This window comes from Canis aureus, chromosome 18, assembly GCF_053574225.1.
Source record: "Canis aureus isolate CA01 chromosome 18, VMU_Caureus_v.1.0, whole genome shotgun sequence".
Taxonomy (NCBI): Eukaryota; Metazoa; Chordata; class Mammalia; order Carnivora; family Canidae; genus Canis; species Canis aureus.
Genome location: NC_135628.1, coordinates 55,256,225 through 55,276,258, shown reverse-complemented (window position 1 = coordinate 55,276,258; position 20,034 = coordinate 55,256,225). Strand labels below are relative to the sequence as shown.

General features: G+C 39.5%; 1 protein-coding gene across 2 annotated transcripts in view; it reads right to left on the bottom strand.

The window, feature by feature from the left end:
• The window catches only part of MKLN1 (muskelin 1), a 208,695-nt gene extending 198,619 nt beyond the window's left edge, over positions 1–10,076 (bottom strand). The window contains exon 1 of one of the 2 annotated variants that reach the window (XM_077857368.1): positions 10,033–10,076. In XM_077857368.1, the coding sequence (XP_077713494.1) occupies positions 10,033–10,061 (29 nt within the window). In that variant the 5' untranslated portion in view covers positions 10,062–10,076. Of the gene's footprint in view, positions 1–29; positions 116–10,032 lie in introns of those variants that run through there. The other variant, XM_077857371.1, reaches the window with a different exon arrangement.
• Positions 10,077–20,034: the final 9,958 nt, after the last annotated feature.

Here is a 20,034-nt window from a genome sequence, read left to right as displayed (position 1 = left end):
CATCCCGTGAACTCAATGAACTCTCTTACCTTTCCTCAGCTTCTGCTTCATCTCTGACAACCGAGGCAGGCTATCCTGTGAGTGTGTGGTACCAGCACATGACTAGCTCAGAAGAAAGCAGGCAAGGAATGAGAGCACACCCTGGTCTCACTGCCCAACACAAGGACACACTTCTTTGAATGGGAAATATAGCTAAAGCCTTTTCCTTCCCCTAGGGTGGTGACCTTCACATCACTTATTGAGGAACAGCTGAGTCTGGGGCACCGCCCAACTTCCCTCCCAGGCCAGCCCTGCTAGGCCTCTGAGACCAGAGCTGGCTGCTTCAACTCAGGGAAAGCAGCCAAGAGACAGGGAAAGACCGGTCTAAACCCACCAAGGGACAGAGGATTTCCTGTCTTCACCCTGTAGCTCCCACTGGAAAGTAGGGAAGCTGGGAAACCAGATTCCAGCCTCAAAGTATATATCACTTGTCTTTGTTTTCTCAAGAAGCCTCTACCTTTCAGACTTTGCCAGGACGCTGGTGGCATTTTCATGAAGCAGTAATAACAAGGACAGAGCATTCTAGCCTTTTGGAGCCTACTGACGGGTCACTTTTTCCACTGCCTTTTGTTTTCATGCATCATTCCCTCACTTGCTTCTCAGATTCCTCAGGGCTTTGAAAAAGCCACAAATGCTCCTTACAGTGACACCACCCAGTTAGCCTGGCACACCTTGCTGAAATGCACGCTGCCCCAAGCAATGGCATGTATGCAAGCCCTAACAACTGACACTCAGCCATACACCTAGTAAGAGGTAAGACAACTTCTAAAAAGTAACCCCCACCCCCATCATAAACTTAGACGGCAAAGGTAGGACCTCAGATTAACTACTAGCCTGTGGACTGGGTAGTAGTTAATCACATACCCCGGTTTGATTCAAAATGCATCTGTAAAGTATGTTGGGGAGCAGTACTTCTCTACCCTTTCCTCAAAGATCTAAATGTAGCAACACAGGTATTGCCAACAAAGCACTAAAGTGCTCTCACTGCGCCAATTCACATATTAGTATATTAGGCTGTGCATACAGACCTATCTATATACATGAAGCAGAGGGTCTCAATGATATTTGTTTCAGGGTTGCCTGTGGCCTGTTTCAAAGTACACTGCAGAGCCACCCTGCCAGAATCTGAAAATAAGGCCCAGATACGTGTATTTTTAAAAAGCTTGGGGTCCCTGGGTGGCGCAGCAGTTTGGCGCCTGCCTTTGGCCCAGGGCACGATCCTGGAGACCCGGGATCGAATCCCACGTCGGGCTCCCGGTGCATGGAGCCTGCTTCTCCCTCTGCCTGTGTCTCTGCCTCTCTCTCTCTGTGTGTGACTATCATGAATAAATAAAAAAAAAAAAATTAAAAAAATAAAAATAAAAAAAATAAAAAGCTTGACAACGTTGGTTAGAATATGGGAAAGAGGGACGCCTGGGTGGCTCAGTGGTGGAGTGCCTGCCTTTGGCTCAGGGTGTGATCCTGGAGTCCTGGGATCAGGTTCCACATCAGGCTTCCTACAAGGAGCCTGCTTTTCCCTCTGCCTGTGTCTCTGCCTCTCTGTGTCTGTGTCTCTCATGAACAAATAAATAAAATCTTAAAAAAGAAAGACTCTCTCTGTGTCTCTCATGAATAAATAAATAAAATCTTTAAAAAAAATAAAAATAAAATGCACCTAAATATCAAAAAAAAAAAGAAAGAAAGAAAGAAAGAAAGAAAGAAAGAAAGAAAGAAAGAGAAAAAAATGAATGAATGAATATAGGAAAGAGAAATTCTCACATATCCCTGATGAGAGTAAAAATTAGTTTCAGCCACTGCAGAGAGTAATCTTGAGAGCAATCTAGTGAAGTTGAATATGTATTTTATTCTCTAGTAGTTTCCATTCTAGATGTATTCCCTAGAAGAGTTCTCACACAGGAACCCAAGGAGGCATATGCAAGGACATTAATTACATCATGATTTTAAATAGCAAAATACTAGACAAAACAAATATTTGCCCACAGTAGATCCTAAAATATTTATACAGTGGGACTATACTGAAGTGGTATATAGTATAGTATTACCATATTATAAAGAATGGACTGGCTCTACAAGTATCACATTGATAAATCTCAAAAACATGATGTTGGAAAAAAAGTTTCAGAAAAATGTGTACACTATTTATATACATGTTTAAATACCCAAAACATATATGTTATGTAGTAAAAATATAAGAACATGTGGGAAGTATCCCCATAGTCTTCCAGAGATTGATTACATCTGGAGAGAGATGGAATGGAATGATCTTCTTTTGTAACTTTTTTTTTTTTTTTTTAAATCTTAAGCAAGGGCACCTGAGTAGCTCAGTCGGTTAAGCATCTGACTTTGGCTCAGCTCATGGTCTCAGGGTCCCGGAAGGGAGCCCAAGTCAGGATCCCCACTCAGTGGCAGTTTGCTTCTCCCTCTCCCTTTCCTTCTGTCCTCTGCTTGCTCATGTCCATGCACATATGCACTCTCTCTCTCTCTCTCTCTCAAATAAATAAATAAAATCTTTAAAAAAAATCTTAAGCAAGTATGGTAAAGCTGCTACAATTTATTAAATCTGGATAGTGAATATAAATCCCACTGGTGACTCTGAGGGTCATTCACAGCACAAGGATCTTTTGAGATTTTTAGGATTCTAAATACTGAAAACAAAAGTTTGTTTATGAGAAGAGCCATCCTCAAAATACAGATGAAACTACTCAGTCCTTAAGGAGTAATGTATACACCTTGAGATGTTTTTCATTAATGGAGGAGTCATTGCATAGATTCCCACACACTATCTTGCTCAGGTAAGTGACCTTCTGGATTTGTGAGCATCCTTGACAGTCAGAAATGCAATAGCTTGAAACTAGGGGTTGTCCACATATGAGTATTATTATTACAATCTTACTTAGAGATTTTCAAACTTGGCTGAAAATCAGAATCAGCTGATTAAAAAAATGTAAAAGATTTTATTTACTTATGAGAGAGAAAACACATGAGCAAGCACAGGGAGGAGCAGAGAAAAGGGACAAGCAGACTTTGTGTTGGGCGACAAGCCCAATGTGGGGCTCGATGCCATGACTCTGAGATCATGACCTGATCTGAAACCAAGAGCTGGACACTTAACCTACTGAGCTACCTACTTGATAAAAATTTTAATGCAGTTTCCATACCCCAGCTTCTGATAATATGATGTAATAGTTCTGAGATCAGACCCTGGAATCTGTGTTTTTAGTAGAGTTGTCAATAGATTCTTATGATCATCCAGGTTTGAGAAATGATGATAGCTAATCATAGTTACCTTCTATTAATGTTTTTAAAGAAGCCAGGTAGGGAGACTGATAGGATTTTTAAAAAGCAAGAAAATTAAAGGAGGAAGGGGAGAATAAAGGAAGGAAGGGAGGGACTGAGTAAGCCTTCAAATCTTTCTTACTCTATTTTTTCCAGATCTCTCCAACTTTGAATTATTTCTCCATCCCTTGAAATTTGCTAGAGCTCCAATTATCTGTAATGTTCATTTGGCAATTCTGTACTTTCCTTTACATTGCTGTAATAGGCTATTATTTACTCAATAGGATTATGCCTTACTTCTTGAATTAGGCTATAAATTCTTCAGGACAAAGACCATATCTTGTTTATCTTTGTATTTTCTATAGTCACAATGCCTTGAGCAGGATAAGCAATAAAGCATCATGATTAAGAATGTAAGATAAAATGAGTTTTGAAATGTGGCAAGATACAAGATCAATATACAAAAATCAATTGTGGGAATGCCTGGGTGGCTCAGCAGTTTAGTGCCTGCCTGTGGCCTGGGGCGCAATCCTGGAGACCCCGATTGATCGAGTCCCATATCAGGTTCCCTGCATGGAACTTACTTCTCCCTCTGCCTGTGTCTCTGCCTCTCTCTCTCTCTGTGTCTCTCATGAATGAATGAATGAATGAATGAATGAATAAATAAATAAATAAATAAATCTATCTTTAAAAACAATGACAACAAACAAAACTCAATTGTGTTTCAATGCACTAGCAATAAACCACCCAACAATGAAATGAAATAAAATCCCTATCCAAATCCCAACTTTTTATTTTTTTTTGGCTGAACTTGACAAGCTGACCCTACAATTCATATGGAAATACAACCCAGAATAGTCAAAACACTCTTGAAGAGGAAGAGGAAAAGCAAAGTTGAAAGATGCTCATTTCCTCATTTCAAAACCTACAACAAAACTATAATAATCAAAACAAAAGGTATAAGGTTACACATAGAGATTGATGAAATAGAATTGAATGTCCAGAAATAAACCTTCATGTTTATGGCCAAATGATTTTTTGATAAGGGTGCCAATACAGGGATGCATGGGTGACTCAGCAGTTGAGCGTCTGCCTTCGGCTCATGGTGTGATCTCAGGATTCCAGGATCAAGTCCCACATGGGCTCCCTGCAAGAAGTCTACTTCTCTCTCTGTCTATGTCTCTGCCTCTCTCTGGGTCTCTTATGAATAAATAAATAAAAATCCTTTTTTAAAAAAAAGGGTGCCAAATACAATTTAATATGGAAAGGAAAAGTTTTTCAAAAAATGGTGCTGGGACAACTGGATATCCACATGCAAAAGAATGAAGTCGGATTATAGCTCACACCATACACAGAAATTAACTCAAAATGGATCACAGACCTAAATTTAAGAGTTAAAACTATAAAACTCATAGAGGAAAACATAGAAGTAAATCTTTATGACCTTAGATTTGGCAATGGTTTCTGAGCTATGTCACCAAAAGCAGAAGTAACGAAAGAAAACAATAGATAAATTAGACTTTAAAATTTTAAAGTTTAGTGCCTTACAGAGCACATCAGAATGTATAAAAACCAAAAAAAAAAAAAAAAAAAGAATGTATAAAAACCTACTACAACTCAGTAATAAAATGTCAAATGCCCAGTTAAAACATGGGCAAGGGATCTGAATAAATGTTCCTCCAAAAAATATCTACAAATTGCCAATATGTACAAGAAGTGATATTCAACATCATTAATCATTAGGGGAATACAAGTCAAAATCACAATGAGATATCTCTTCACATCAACAAGAATGGCTTTCGTAAAAATAGACAATAACAATTGTCAGGATATAGAGAAATTGCAACCCTTACATATTGCTAGTAGACATGTAAAATGATGCAGCCACTTCAGAAAACAGTTTGGCAATTTAACAAAATGCAAAACATGGAGTCACCAGATTACTCAGCCACCAGATTACTCAGCAGTTTCACTCCTAGGCATACACTCAAGAGAAATGAAGATATAGCTCCACACAAGAAGTTATACATGAATGTTCATAGCAGCTTTATTTGTAAATGGTTAAAAAGTATAGAGAAACTATGTCCATAAACCAGTAATGGATAAGCAAAATGTGGCATGTACATTCAATGGACTGTTTGCAGCCATAAAAAGAATAAGACACTAATACATGCTATGACATGAATGAACCTTGAAAACATCCTAAATGAAAGAAGCTGTTCACAAAAAACACATATTGTAGATAAGGTATTTAAAGAGGTAAGTAAATTAAAATGAGGTCTTTGGAGTGGGCCCTAATCCAGTATGACTTGTGGCCTTATAAAAAGAGGAAATTAAAAAAAAGAAAAAAAAAAGAGGAAATTTAGGGATCCCTGGGTGGCTCAGCAGTTTAGTGCCTGCCTTCGGCCCAGGGCGTGATCCTGGAGTCCCGGGATCGAGTCCTACATCAGGCTCTCTGCAGGGAGCCTGCTTCTCCCTCTGCCTGTGTCTCTGCTTCTCTCTCTCTGTCTCTCATGAATAAATAAATAAAATCTTTAAAAAAAAAAAAAAAAGGAAATTTGGGGCACCTGGGTTGGCTCCGTGGTTGAGCATCTACCTTTGGCTCAGGTCATGATCCCAGGATCCTGGGATCGAGTCCCACATTGGGCTCCTCACAGGGAGCCTGCTTCTCCCTCTGCCTATGTCTCTTCCTTTCTCTATCTCCTATGAATAAATAAATAATATCTTTAAAAAAAAAAAGGAAATTTGAATGCATGGAGACACGCCAGCGCTGTGCATGCACAGAGAAAAGACCATGTGAGGACATAACAAGAAGGCAGCCATGTGCAAACCAAGGAGAGAGGCCTCAGGGGACCTGATGACTCCTCCATCTTGGACTTCTAGCCTTAAACACTGTGAGAAAATAAATCTCTATCATTCAAGGCACTCTGTGGTATTCTGTTATGGCAGCCATGGCAAACTAGTGGTCCTTTGAGTATGTAACAATGATGTGGTGTATAAGAAAGACCTGTACTTTGAATTACCACATTTTGCAGGATGGCATCTTCTGATCACTCATTTTATCAATTATTAGAAATTTGAGAACTTTCCCATTTGCAATGACGTGAGTGGAGCATTATGCTAAGTGAAATAAGTCCGTTAGATAAAGACAAATACCATTTGATTTCACTCATATGTGGAATTTAAGAAATAAGCAAACAAGAAAAAAAAAGAGAGGCAAACCAAGAAACAGACTTAGGTATAGAGAACAAACTGATGGTTACCAGAGGGGAAGCGGGAGGGGAGTGGGTTAAATAGGTGATGGGGATTAAGAAATGCACTTGTGATGAGCACCAGGTGTCATATGGAAACTAATATTACAATGTATGTTAACTAGGTGGGATTTAAATAACCTAAAAATATGAGATCTTTCCAGAAGATCAAGTACTGTGCAGTAGTTATTTTGCACAGGCCCTGTAGAGCCCTGGCCTTTGAGGATGCACTGTTCACCACCCCCCAAAAGATAAATACTTAGAGAAGAAGCTCTCTCCAGACCCTTGGGATTTTCATAAATTGATAGAGATTGATCCAGATGTGCTTAAAACCAGGGAAAATGTCATTTAAAATGATGTTTAATTACTGAGAACTTTTAATAACATGGGGAAATGATTATAACATTCAGTAAAAAATTCAGCATGCAAATTTAACATGTAGAGATAAAATCATATCTGTATAATGATATGCATAGAAGAATGAATAGAAATACAGTCAGAGTTAACAGTTAACATTATTTTTTTATTGTGAAGAGATTATGAGTTACTTTTGTTTTTTTCTTTATATCTCTGTATTTCTGAATTTTCCATCGTGAGCAAGTATTAGTTTTATAACAAACTATGCTTATATTTTTTTTAAAAAATATTTTATTTATTTATTTATTTATTCATGAGCGACACAGAGAGAGAGGCAGAGACACAGGCAGAGGGAAAAGCAGGCTCCATGCAGGGAGCCCGATGTGGGACTCGAACCCCGGAATGCGGGATCACGCCCTGAGCCAAAGGCAGATGCTCAAACACTGAGCCACTCAGGTGTCCCGAACTATGCTTATATTTTAAAGATTAAAAACTAGAACAGAGGGTATATAACTCAATGTTGAGATTGAGAGACATCTCTAGGAGACATAGTTCCTTGACTCATAGGTCAGATCTGAGTGCTGTTGTAACCCTGATGCCCTCCTGTCCTCTTGGGATTTGGTCATAGGTTGTTGCCCCATGTCTAGAAATTCTGATTACCATCCTGCAGTGCCCTTCTGTCTAGAACAGGTCTCTGAATACTGATTCTCCCTTCAGATGTCTAAGCCCTGACTCTAAACTTAGGCTTCTCTTTCTGGAGTCAGGTGCCCCCCCTCCTTCTCTACCAATGATTCAACCCAACTTCTCCTTCCCTTTCTCACACCTTTCTCTCAACCTTTTGTATTCTGAGGCTGCCCACAGTGACATGCTGACAGTTATGTCCTTCATGAGCAGAGTGGCTGAAAAGTAACAGGCACAAAATAGAGGAAGGGGACCGGAGGAAGGAAATATTGGGGGGTGGGAGGTGGGAGATGCTTCAGAGGTTTCCTCCTTTGTGAGGTTTGGCACTCCTTGCCTCTGTTTATTCCTTGTCCTGTCCCTCCTCCTTAGAGGAGGAACTTAATCTAGTGAAGTATACAGGGCATGCTCAGTTCAGCTGCTCTTTTCTTCCTCTTAGGTATCTGCCTACCCACAGTGAGGATGTCACCTTGCTCTGCTCCTCTGGGAGCAGGGTCCCTTCCCCTTCTTACCATCATCTCCACCCTTAGCATGAAAAGGCCTGTCCTGATCAAATGTTACTTGTGACTGGGTGAATAAGTCTACCTAATTCTGAAACTCACTTAGTATTTAGAATCCCATTATTTCTCACAAGAAACAGCATTTATCAGCAATCAAGGTGATATTTTGGTCTCCATCTGCTCACTCTTTCGTCTTATTTCTCATCCTGACCAGAACCTGGGATGGGGATTGGGGAAAAGAATACTATTAAGGGATACTTCTCAGAAACCTGAAAAGGAAATAACACTTGTTAAGAGCCAACTGTGTGCTCAGCATAAAGAGAAGAGTTTTACCTATGTCAGTTCATTTAATACCACAACCACCCCCAGTATTTACATTATTTTCCTTTTTCACATAAAAGGGAAACTGAGGCTCAGAAAGATTAAGAAACTTGCCCAAGATCTCACAGCTAATGAGTGGCAGTTGTCTCTCTAACTTCAAAGCCCAAGCACTTTCCACTGCATAAGACATTGTCTTTGGGTGCTATCAAGAGACTCCTCTGGGAGTAAGGCAGCAATCTCATCTTCATTAATACTTCATCCTAACCAACCAAGCTAGTAATTAAGCAACGTGCAGGGGAGACAGAGATGATAGAACCAAAGGCCAGGGAACGAGATGGTCGCAAAACTCTAGATGGAAAAACATTAAGAAATTTATTTTTCCCCGGATTTCTTGGAGACTTTTGGACTTGTGCCCTAACTTGTGCTCTGGCTTCCCTAGTTGTAAAATAATTCAATAATACCTGGTCCTCCTTAAGTGAGACCACATGTCATGCTTCTCTGAGATTGGCCTCAGCACAGTTGTCCCTGTGCCTATACTTTCTGTTAAAAAAAAATGTATGTCCCATTGCCTTGGATAGAGTAAAAATAATTATAATGAATAATGAATCTCTTAATAATACGTGAAAACAGAGGTAGTGAAGTGATGAACAGAAAATGACATTTAAATGCTAGCCATAGGGGCTGACCCTTTAAACAGACAAGCTAAAGATGTTTGGATCTGACACTGAAGGATAGTCAGCTGGCAGGCTGAACCATAGTCGCTAAGAGGACCAACAACTCCCCAGATGCCAAGGAACCAAGCAGCATTTCCAGGAGCTAAAACTCTACCACTGGTTTCTTCTCATCTTCCCAACAAAAGCTCAGAAAGTACAAGGGCACCCCACAGGCCACTAAGCACATTCTCAGTCATCCTCCAGGGAAATTTGATGCTGAAAAATGGACCTTTTCCAAAATAGTGGTTCAAGCCAGATGAGGAATTACAGAGAAGACAGCCTTCCATGGAAAATACCCTGTCTCCAAATCCCCAATGTCTTCATTAGGGAACTGAAAACACAGGCACACCAGCTGGTCTCAACTGCTTTGAAGCACTGTGGTACAGTGGAAAGAGCCATGCTGGAGAGCTGGCTGGCAACAAGAGACTAGCCGTCTAGTCCCCAACTCTGCCAAGTTTTAGCTAGGTGACCTTGGCAAAGGTGCTTAACTTCTCTGGGCCTCACTTTCCTCATTGGCTAAATGAGTTTTGACTAGACTATGATGTCTTCTGGTTCTGAAATCCTATCTTTCATCTTTGGATTAGCACCTTACATTTAAAGAAAATTAAAGCAGGTTCTTGGGTGTTCTGTTTCTCAAAGATCCTATTATTCTAGTGATCATGCCTCTCACCTTTTCAGTATTCTTCATTGGCTTTCCTTCTTCCACAAGAATAAACCTAAATTCTTCAGCTTGGCATTCAAAGCCCTTTGTGATCAGCCCATGTTTATCCAGCCACCCTCCCTTCCCACCAATCATGTATTTTATACTATGGCAGTACTGGACTATTTCTATTCCCCCATAATATTCTTACTGCAGTGTCAAATATTTATTGACCATGTACTCTGTTAGACACTCACCTTGGTAAGCCTTTGCACATACTGTTCATTTAGCTTGGACTGCCTTGTAAAAATCAAGGTAGAGTTGCTGCTGTAACAAACAGGCTAAATAATATTAGTAAATTAACACAATAGAATATTATTCCTTAGTCATGTAACAGTTCAGTGTGGCAAGCAGCCTTCCACCCAGGGTCCTTCTACTTTGTATCTTTGCCATCCCCTAAGCTTTATTATTTCTTTTTCATCCCCTAAGCTTTAGAGTCCTTTCTTTACTTTCAGAGCTCACAGCTGGGAAAGAGAAGGAAGAAACAGCACACTTATTTCTTACCCTAATCCAGAAATGATGCAGATCACTTCTGCTCACATCCCATTAATGAGAACTGGCCACCTGGCCCCACTTAGATGTTTAGGGGATTGGCAATCAGTTGGGCCACTTGCCAAAAAAATTTCATACTGTGAAGAACACAAGTCTTTGATGGTCAATCAGCCATCTCATCCCCTTCCTTATCTACTCAGCAAAGGCTTATTCACCCTTCAAACCTCAGTCCTAGTGCTATATCTCCCTTGTAACATCTTCCTTGACTTTTGGAGGCAGTTGTGGGTCCTCCTTTTCCAATGTCTCGTGACACTTTTCATATTTCTCTATCATGACAGTTATCATAGTAACTGTGTGGTTTCATGCTAGTTTACTCAACTGGATTGTGACCCTTAAGGGCAAGAATCTTCTCTTTTCATTTTTGTATTTGGAAATTTTAGCACAGAGCCTGGTAAATAATAGTTTTACAATAATATTTATGAATATTATCAGTGAATGGGTGAGTGAATGAATGATTACTCTAAAAGAGAGCAGTTTTGTTTTTTAATTATTTTAAGTAGGCTCATGCGCAATGTGGGGCTTGAATTCACAATCCTGAGATTAAGAATCCCATGCTCAACAGTTCTTTTTTTGCTCACAGGTCCTTTAATAAAACCACCTTTTTGCATTGAAAAAAAAATCACACACTCTACCTACTGAGCGAGCCAGTCACCCTAAGGATCTGGTTTTTATTGAGGAACAAAGACCTCAGTTAAAAAAAGCAAAACAAAATAACTATTGGTGATTCTGATTTATCCAAACACTAAAAAGAAAATGAACTTCCCATACAAATATTTTTTCTTTTTTTTCTTTTTTTTCCCATACAAATATTACAATTAAATTAATATTTTGCATTATTTATTTAGAATCTGTTTCTCGAAGAGCTTACAATAAATAAACAAGCAAACAGACAGACAAACATTTTAAGGGTCACCTAGCTGGCACAGTCAATGGCACATGCAATTCCTGATCTCAGGGTGGTGAATTCAAGCCCCACGTTGGGTACAGAGCTTACTTAAAATATATACATAGATACATAACACACTCTGTTTCTCACATAAGTTTCATGAAGGTAAGGATCTTATATGTTTGTTCTTTGCTCTGACTCTAGGAACATAAGTACGTACTCAATAAATATTTCAGAATGAATGAATGGATAAAGAAATGAATAAATACATGAATGATGACTGAACTCTTAACCCCATGAGCCATATAATAAATGCATAGTTTGGATTGTAAGAGGAAAGTGTGGATGGGCAGTGAAGACCTACCACCACAATTAGAAAAACAGAGCAGGGTGTTCACTAGCTTGTCTAGTCCATGTCATGATCCTCTTTACATAAGAAGATGAATAAACATCATGAGAGGATAGCTAAAATCTCAATGGGAATAGTAGCCTGTGAGTCAATGAGGACAAATAGATGTCTCCAAGTATGAAATAGCCTTTGTAAATTGATTAATGAGAGAGCTAGGAAGCAAGTGTGCAGACAGTTACAGAGTTCTGACAGCTGAAAAATACATTGATTAAGAAAGAGCAAACACATGTTTTTCATAGTTTTTGAAGATGTGTGAGATAGTTATTTAAATGTTTATGACACATTTATTTTCTTCTCATAGGTGCCATGTGACAAAGTTTGGTTTAGATATTACATATGGCTTCTGGTGCATTACTTGCCAGATTTTGTCATGGGAACCATCTGACAAGAAGAGCAAAGTACAAGTGCATGGGCAACTTCTAAATCAGAGCCTCTGCACAGGCTTGGTTCAGGTATCTTGAACCTTTGGAAAGTCCTAAATACAAACAAGTTCACAGTGTGGACTGATTTGTGGTGGTAATGAGGTTGATGCTGATGTTGACAGATGGACTTTTTCCAGAAACTGACCAAGATGTTAATGGTAGGTTAGGCATTAAGCAACCTGAAAATAGGACAGTACATCTATTTTGCATCCCTTTGATGATACACAAGAACAGAATAATCAGTGTGCATCAAGGAGCTATCTGTCTACCCTTGTGGCCGCAACTGCTATGTCCTGGGCACACAGGTAGACTTCTTAGCCTCTCTTTAAGTTGGGCAGAGCACTGTGACTAGTTTTTGGCCAACAGAAAATGGATGGAAATAATGGATGTCATTTCTAGGTCTGGGCCTCAAAAAGCCTCCTTCGTGATGATGATGGCAGGCCTCTTCCCCCACCCACTGGCTGAATGGAAAGAATTCTGAGAACCTAAGGAAGATAGAGCCACAAGCTAGGAGAAGCATGTATCTCTGAATTACTGCATAAGAAGGACACTGACAACCAAATTCCACACACTTCTACCCCTACCAATTCATACTGGACTGTGATAAGAACAATACATTTTAATTGGGTTAAACCATTGAGATTTTGAAGTCATTTGTAATAGTCTATCTTGATTAATACAACCCTATTTCCCAACTTTTATCCTGATTGCAAGTAGTAAGAGAGACTAGGGTAAATTTCTGCAGTGTCAGAGGATTGAGATAAAAGAAGGTATCAGAGACCATGCTCAACATCAGAGAATACTGCATTTTAAGGGGATTCTGGAGTTAATTTTAAAGCCTTAGAAATCCCCACAGAGCTAAAGCCATGCATGTTAGTCGCTGCTTATCTAACCAGTCCCTTCTGGACACTTTCATACTCTTGGGAGAATAGTGAATAACCTTCTCCAAACCACTTTCATATAAACCCCAAACAGCCTATTCAACTTAAAATGCTAGGATCTAGTCAGATTATACCACATTTAGAGCTGTCTTGCTTCTGCTTTTGTGTTTTGCTGAACATAGTGATTAAGAAGAAGAAGAAGAAGTTGGTAAGTAACTTGGTGTTTGGAGGTACATTTTTAAAATGATTACACAAGGTTTAGTTGAGCACTGGACCAATGGACAATTATCGGGGAGCCAAACACTGTGGCACAAATGAGGTCTCTGGGCGCTTGCCTGAAGATATTATTGGGAAACTTTTGTTTACTTACCAGACTTGAAAGCTAAATCCTTTTTCAAGTAGCCTCTGGGTGTTAAGGACAGCAAATAAAGATGTGCTGATTGAAAACATTTAGAAAACAACTTATTATAGCCTTTAAAATAACAAGGTATTAATTCAGCTTAAAACAGAATATTCCACATTCATTTGGCCTGCTTAACAGAAACACCAAGCTTAAAAGCTGGATTCTACAGGTCATCTCTGTAAAGATGCTCCACCAAATGAAATTTAGCAGAGGCCTGGGACAAGGGCTCTAGAAAATGCTAGATTGCTCTGGCTGGTAGTTAAGAACCTGATCTTATTAATGGAAAGTGGGAAACTGGGACACTTGGGTGGCTCAGCAGTTTAGTGTCTGCCTTTGGCTCAGGGCGTGTTCCCACTCCGGGTATCAAGTCTCACATCAGGCTCCCTGTGGGGAGCCTACTTCTCCCTCTGTCTGTGTCTCTGCTTCTCCCTATGTCTCTCAGGGATAAATAAATAAAATCTTAAAAAAAAAATCTTAAAATCACTGTTCTTCCAGTGATTAATGGAAAGGGGGAAACTGATCTCCCTATCTTGGGGGTGCCCAGAGAAAGGGATGAACTGGGAAATAGCCAAGGCTCTTTGGCAGAAAGAGGTAAGAGATTTAAGAGACAGTCTCATTGTTTAGAAGAGTATCTTTGGGGCTGAGATGGAAGAAGGCGGCTTGGGACAGTACTTTTCAGGAAGTAAATTCTATTACCCCGTTTTTAAAGGGAACAAACTAAACTTCGATGATCTTCAGACTTTCCTCATCTCTTCCACAAGCTTCATCTTTTGTTCCCTTTCCAAAGGCACTCTATTCCTTTTCCTCGCATCCAAAATCCCAAGTTTCCATAAACAATCAGATATCCAGGAGCAGATCTGGTATTTCTTTTCTTTTTTCTTTTTCTTTTCTTTTTTTTTTTTTTTTTTTTAAGATTTTACTAATTTATTCATGAGAGACACAGAGAGAGATTGAGGCAGAGACACAGGCAGAGGGACAAGCAGACTCCATGCAGGGAGCCTGATGTGGGACTCGATCCCGGGACTCCAGGATCACACCCTGGGCCCAAGGGATCCCCAGACCTGGTACTTCTTGAGGCTAACCACCAGAGCTAAGTCAAAATCACATAGGAATCCAGAGAACAGGTGGGCTTAAAGTGTTGCTAATATATAATTAGGGAATTGAGTATCCCCCCTCCAAGGACCCATTCATCAACAAAGAGGATGTGCTGCCTCCTTGTACATCCCCTAGTCAAACCCCTCAAGACTTGACTTAAGTGAGGTGCCTGGGTAGCTCAGTCAGTTAAGTGTCTGACTCTTGATTTTGGCTCAGGCCGTGATCTCAGGGTTGTAGGATCAAGCCCCACAACAGGCTCTGTGCTGGGTGTGGAGCCTGCTCAAGATTCTCTCTCTCTCTCTCTCTCTCTCTTTCTCTCTCTTCCTCTCCCTCTCCCTCTCCCTTTTCCTCCTCCTCTCCCTCTGCTCTCTCCCCACTCCCTCTCTAAAAAAAGACAACATAAGTTCTTAAGGGGTGATTGGTATGACCATGTAGAGCTATGTTATATATATATGAGTACCTCCCAATCTCTTTTCTCAAAGAACAGATTCATTTTTCCCCTAAGGGCCATATGCTTTGAAAGATTTTTATTTACCAAATAAATCACATTTACAAAGAAAACATATTAAGTATTTACTAAGTACTAGGTATTGTATTAACGAGTGCTTTACCTCCATTATCTAAAATCCTCAGGTAGTCTGAAAATATAAAATATAAACCATTACTCCCATTATATGGATAAGTAAACTAAGGTTCAGAGATGTTAAGTACATAGCCCAAGTTTTATTGCTAGAAATTAAATTCTGGCCTCACCTCTACACCCACATTCTTTCCAGTATGCTTTGTCTACTCTAGACAATACATGCAACCAACTAGAACTTCTTAGTATGAAGATATATTCTTCACAGTGGGTGAATGTGGCATAATTTCCCCATCTTCCAACTCTGCCTTCCAAAAAGGAAAGAAGCTTTCCATTACCTTTTTTAAAGATTTATTTATTAATTCATGAGAGACACAGAGAGAGAGAGGCAGAGACATAGGCAGAGGGAGAAGCAGGCTCCATGCAGGGAGCCTGATGTGGGACTCGATCCCAGATCCTGGGATCATGCCCTGAGCTGAAGGCAGACGCTCAATTGTTGAGCCACCCAGGCATCCTGAAGCTTTCCCATTATTGAGTCAACCTTTTCAAGCTTTACTATGAGTAAATATACAATGTACTTCGGACTTTTTTGAAGTACTGGACATGGTTCAAGTAATCTTATTCTATCCGTATTGAACTGTGAGATCCTACAGAACCCAGGCTGGAAACAGGAACTGGACAGAGGGAGTTCAGAACATAGATCCAGGTGCAGACCTCCTTCCCTGGGATTCTCTTTCCCTAGGATTCTTGCACTTCTTGGGTTCTATCAAGTGTTCAGTGATGTACCACAGGCCAATGTGAGGTAGGAAATCCTTCAGATCCCATAAAATTTGGTGGGAGTAAGGGGAGTCACTGAAGCATACCAATGTAGGATAATGAGTGGTCAAAGAAAGTGAGGAAGAAGAATGAGCAAGGATGGAGAAGGACAAGGAGAGGTCAGGCAGAAGAAGAAGAAGGAAGGAAAAGAAGAAAAGAGGGGGGCATATATAAAGAGGGGGGAAAAAAGAGAAAAGGAAAAGGATGGATGATCCTTTACTCTATTTGGTCTTGTGAACTGCTGGTGTGTTCTTTATTACCAAGTATAATAAACCCCGATGGAGGCTATCAGCATGTGTTGCCAGGTTGCTGGGAGAGCTACTGGTGAAGAACTGTTGCCGCAAAGGGGCCTTCACTACTTTCCTTACCCAACTGGTAACTTTGAAGCCAGAATCTCAAAAAATTACAGAATAAATGGAGAAAAAGGATATTGTTGATTTCAGTTGTAAAAGGAAAATTGTTCGTCCAGTACCCTAGGTTAAGTTCTGTCCTGTGATGCAGAAAATTCACAACAGTTTAATCTTTGTGCTGGCTGAAAAACAAAATAACAACAAACACAAAAAAACAAATGAGCAATCATAATCAAATAACCCCCTCTGGGTATCTGGAAATGCACAGCAACCCTGAGCAGAGTTTAACTGACTTGAATATTTAATTGCCATAAAATAAAAGTGTTGATTTTAAGATTAAAAATAACTCATTTCCGGGCAGCCCTGGCGGTGCAGCGGTTTAGTGCAGCCTGCAGCCCAGGGCATGATCCTGGAGACCCGGGATCGAGTCCCACGTCAGGCTCCCTGCATGGAGGCTGCTTCTCCCTCTGCCTGTGTCTCTGCCTCTCTCTCTCTCTCTCTCTCTCTGTCTCTCATGAATAAATAAATAAAATCTTAAAAAAAAAAATAAAAAATAAATAAAAATAACTCATTTCCTTAGAAACCCAAATTCTTAGTTTTAATAATGAAATCCTTTAGTGTAGTTGCTTATACTTTCAGTGGATCAGCTATTTAATTTATAATAGTTAACGAAACAAGAGGTAAACATCAAGCAAAGAGAGCAATGCATATTTTTTCCTTACTCTGAACAGTACTCAAGAAACATCTAAGGATCTGTCTATTCTTCATCCAAAGAAAATGTTCTTTCCTAATTTTTTGTTCTAGAATCTAAAGTGGTTTTTGGGGGGTGGGGAGGAGTGGCAGGTGGAGGAGTTATTTTAAAGTGCCATAAAAGATTCTTCTGGGGACAAAAAAAAAAAAAAGATTCTTCTGTATCTGGAATCCCTTTAATAAGTGTTAGCAAAAAAGGTCAATTTGCCAATGGTTAAATTCTGGCTAATGAACAATTTCAGAGTAACTTCTTCTGGGCCCAGAGAAAAAGTAGTCTCTGTTAGAATTCATATTCCAGAAATCTCTACTCTGATTGACCACTCTCAGAGATAAACTTGAACTTCTGTGTCTACTCCATAAAGAGGATAAAGTCTCAGTCTTAATCCTCTTATCCTTTATACAGGATAAAGGCTGCCTCCTAGGTGCCAGACAACAACTCAGAGCCCCTTTATCTGAACCTTCAAAGTAAGGATAATCATTTTAAAACAGTGTAATTGGTCAAGTCCCCATTTTTTTTTAAGTCCCCATTTTTAAAAACCCGTTTTTAGTAAGATGTCATCACTTTAACCTAGTGATCAGTATCAGGCTTAACAATAAATAGTGGGACAACCAGATGTTATGTACAACCTAATAGTGATATAGGAGGAAGCACACAGCATTACCTATGAGGCATTCTTACCAAAATGTTTAATCTGATTCTTATTGGGCCTTTAGATTCAATTTTGAGCTTACAAAAAAATACAGAGAACAGAAGAACAAGTTTAACAACACCATGAGAAAACAATCAGACAAATCAAGAAGGTGGGACATTCTGTAGAATTAGTCCAGAATCATCAAGAAGTCAATGTCTTAAAAATAAAATGTATGTGGGTGTGGTGCAAGGAGACAGCTCTAGAATTCAGAGCCATAAGAAACATAATAACCAAATGAAATATGTGGCTCCTGTTTGAATTAATCATTTTTAGAAGACATTTGGGGGAGGAAGAAATGAGTTTTTTTTTTTAAGTTATTCTTAAAGGGTATAGAGTTTATTTATAATAATGAAAAAGTTCTAGAAATGTGGTGGTTGCACAACATTGTGAATGTACTTAATGCCACTGAATTATGCACTTAAAAATGGTAAATTTTACATTATGTATATTTTCCCACACAATTTTTAAAAAAGACGTTTTGGCGACAAATAGAGAATATTTGGATATGGATATTAACTGCTATTGAAAAATTATCTGAATCTTATTAAGTGTGCTAATAGAATTGCATTTACCTAAGAAAGATGTGTTTATTATTTAAAGGTGAATGTTGAAGTATTTATATAAATATATTTAGTATATGTTTAGTGAAATATATATATTTCTATAGCTTGCTTTAAATTACTTCAGACCAAAAAAGCCAAAAGGAAAACGAAGAATATATGACACAATTTTAGCAACTGTTTAATCTAGGTGATAGATAATGGATGTTCATTATACTATTTTGATTCCTTTTCTGTATACACCAGAATTTTGCAAAAGAGAAGGAAATCATGAACAAATCACTTCTGTGTACAATGAAACAAATCCTGATTGCAGTTCTTTTTTTTCTTTTTCCTTTTTTTCCAAGGGATTTATTTTTGAGTAATCTCTACACCCAATAGGGGGCTCAAACCCACAACCCTGAGATCAAGAGTCGCATGCTCCACCGACTGAGCCAGCCAGGTGCCCCAACAAAAACTCTGATTACAGGTCTGAATTAGAAATGTGAGTTACCCAGAGGTGATGCTCTCTAGAAAACCAAACTTTCTGGAGGTAAGAAGATGGGTGGCACAGCATGACAGTTGGTGGTCATAATCGTTTAACAGAGATGTCACATCTAAGAAAAGGGCCCAAAAGAAAGTTCGAAAGCATGAAGAGAAAGTTTCAACCCAAAACCAGAGTGCAGGAAGTCTGCATAGAGAATCATTGCTCTCAGCCATAACGGCTCCCCAGCAAACCCCCTATATCCTCCTTCGGGGCGGGGAGGGGGGGGGTTGTTGGGTTACTTAATTGTACTGAACAGCAGCCTGGTGCCGTTTCTGGGAGCTACCCAGAAAGGAAAAGGACTGTTCTCATCAAAGGCACCCATTTACAAATCAGTGCACCAGAAAACATGTCTCTAGCTGTGTCTCTTCTAAAGCATTATGAAGCTCATTGCCATCCTCATTTTCTTTGTGAATAGAACTTTATTGTACCACGACTAGAAGTGCACTGAGAAGGGAAGAAGGCTTTGAAAACAAAACAAAACAAAACAAAACAAAACAAAACAAAAACAAACAACCCACCACACCAAGTACTAATAAAGTAAAGCTCTAGGAATATAGATGGATGGCTTCCCCTGCACAAAATATCTGGTAACATCTGCAAAAACACTTCATTTATACCAAAAATTGTAACCTTACTATAAAACACAGATTGCTTTAATAATTCGGCAATTTCCTTCCGGGTTAAAATCTTACTCAGAAATCTTGACATGAGCATCTTCCTCTAATGGGTCTTTGGTTTCAAGGAACGGTAAGGCGTTCTGCGTTCACGGAGGCATTCTGCTCAGGTTTGCTTTGAGCCTGTCCTCTCCACTATCTGCATCTCTCTATATCTCTGTCAAAAATCTTCCCACTAAGATCATCTAGAAGAGGAACATCTATCTACCTCTTCTCATCCTCTCCTCCCTTTTCTGCAAGAGGAGACAGTAACTCTCTGATTGTAGGCATAGAGCCACATTTACAGTGAGTACAGTCACTGGACTTCTTCCTTATCCCCTCCCCTCCTCTTCTTGCTCTCTACCTTTCCCTCTGTTTTGTTCTATTTCCTTCTTTAAGGGGGCCAAAATGTTAGGAGGGCATTTCCCTTTCATGCACTGAAGTTCAGCCATCTGGTTCTTTTGCGATACTCCCAGATGCTTTGATTGCTCTCTTATCATCACACCCAGCATAGGATGATAAAATTGCAAGATTCAAGTTTAGGCTTAGGGCAAGAAAAAATGCACCTTAAATCTTCTATCTTGGCTCTGAGATCTAGGCCAGTTTACTAGAGAGCTCTTCATT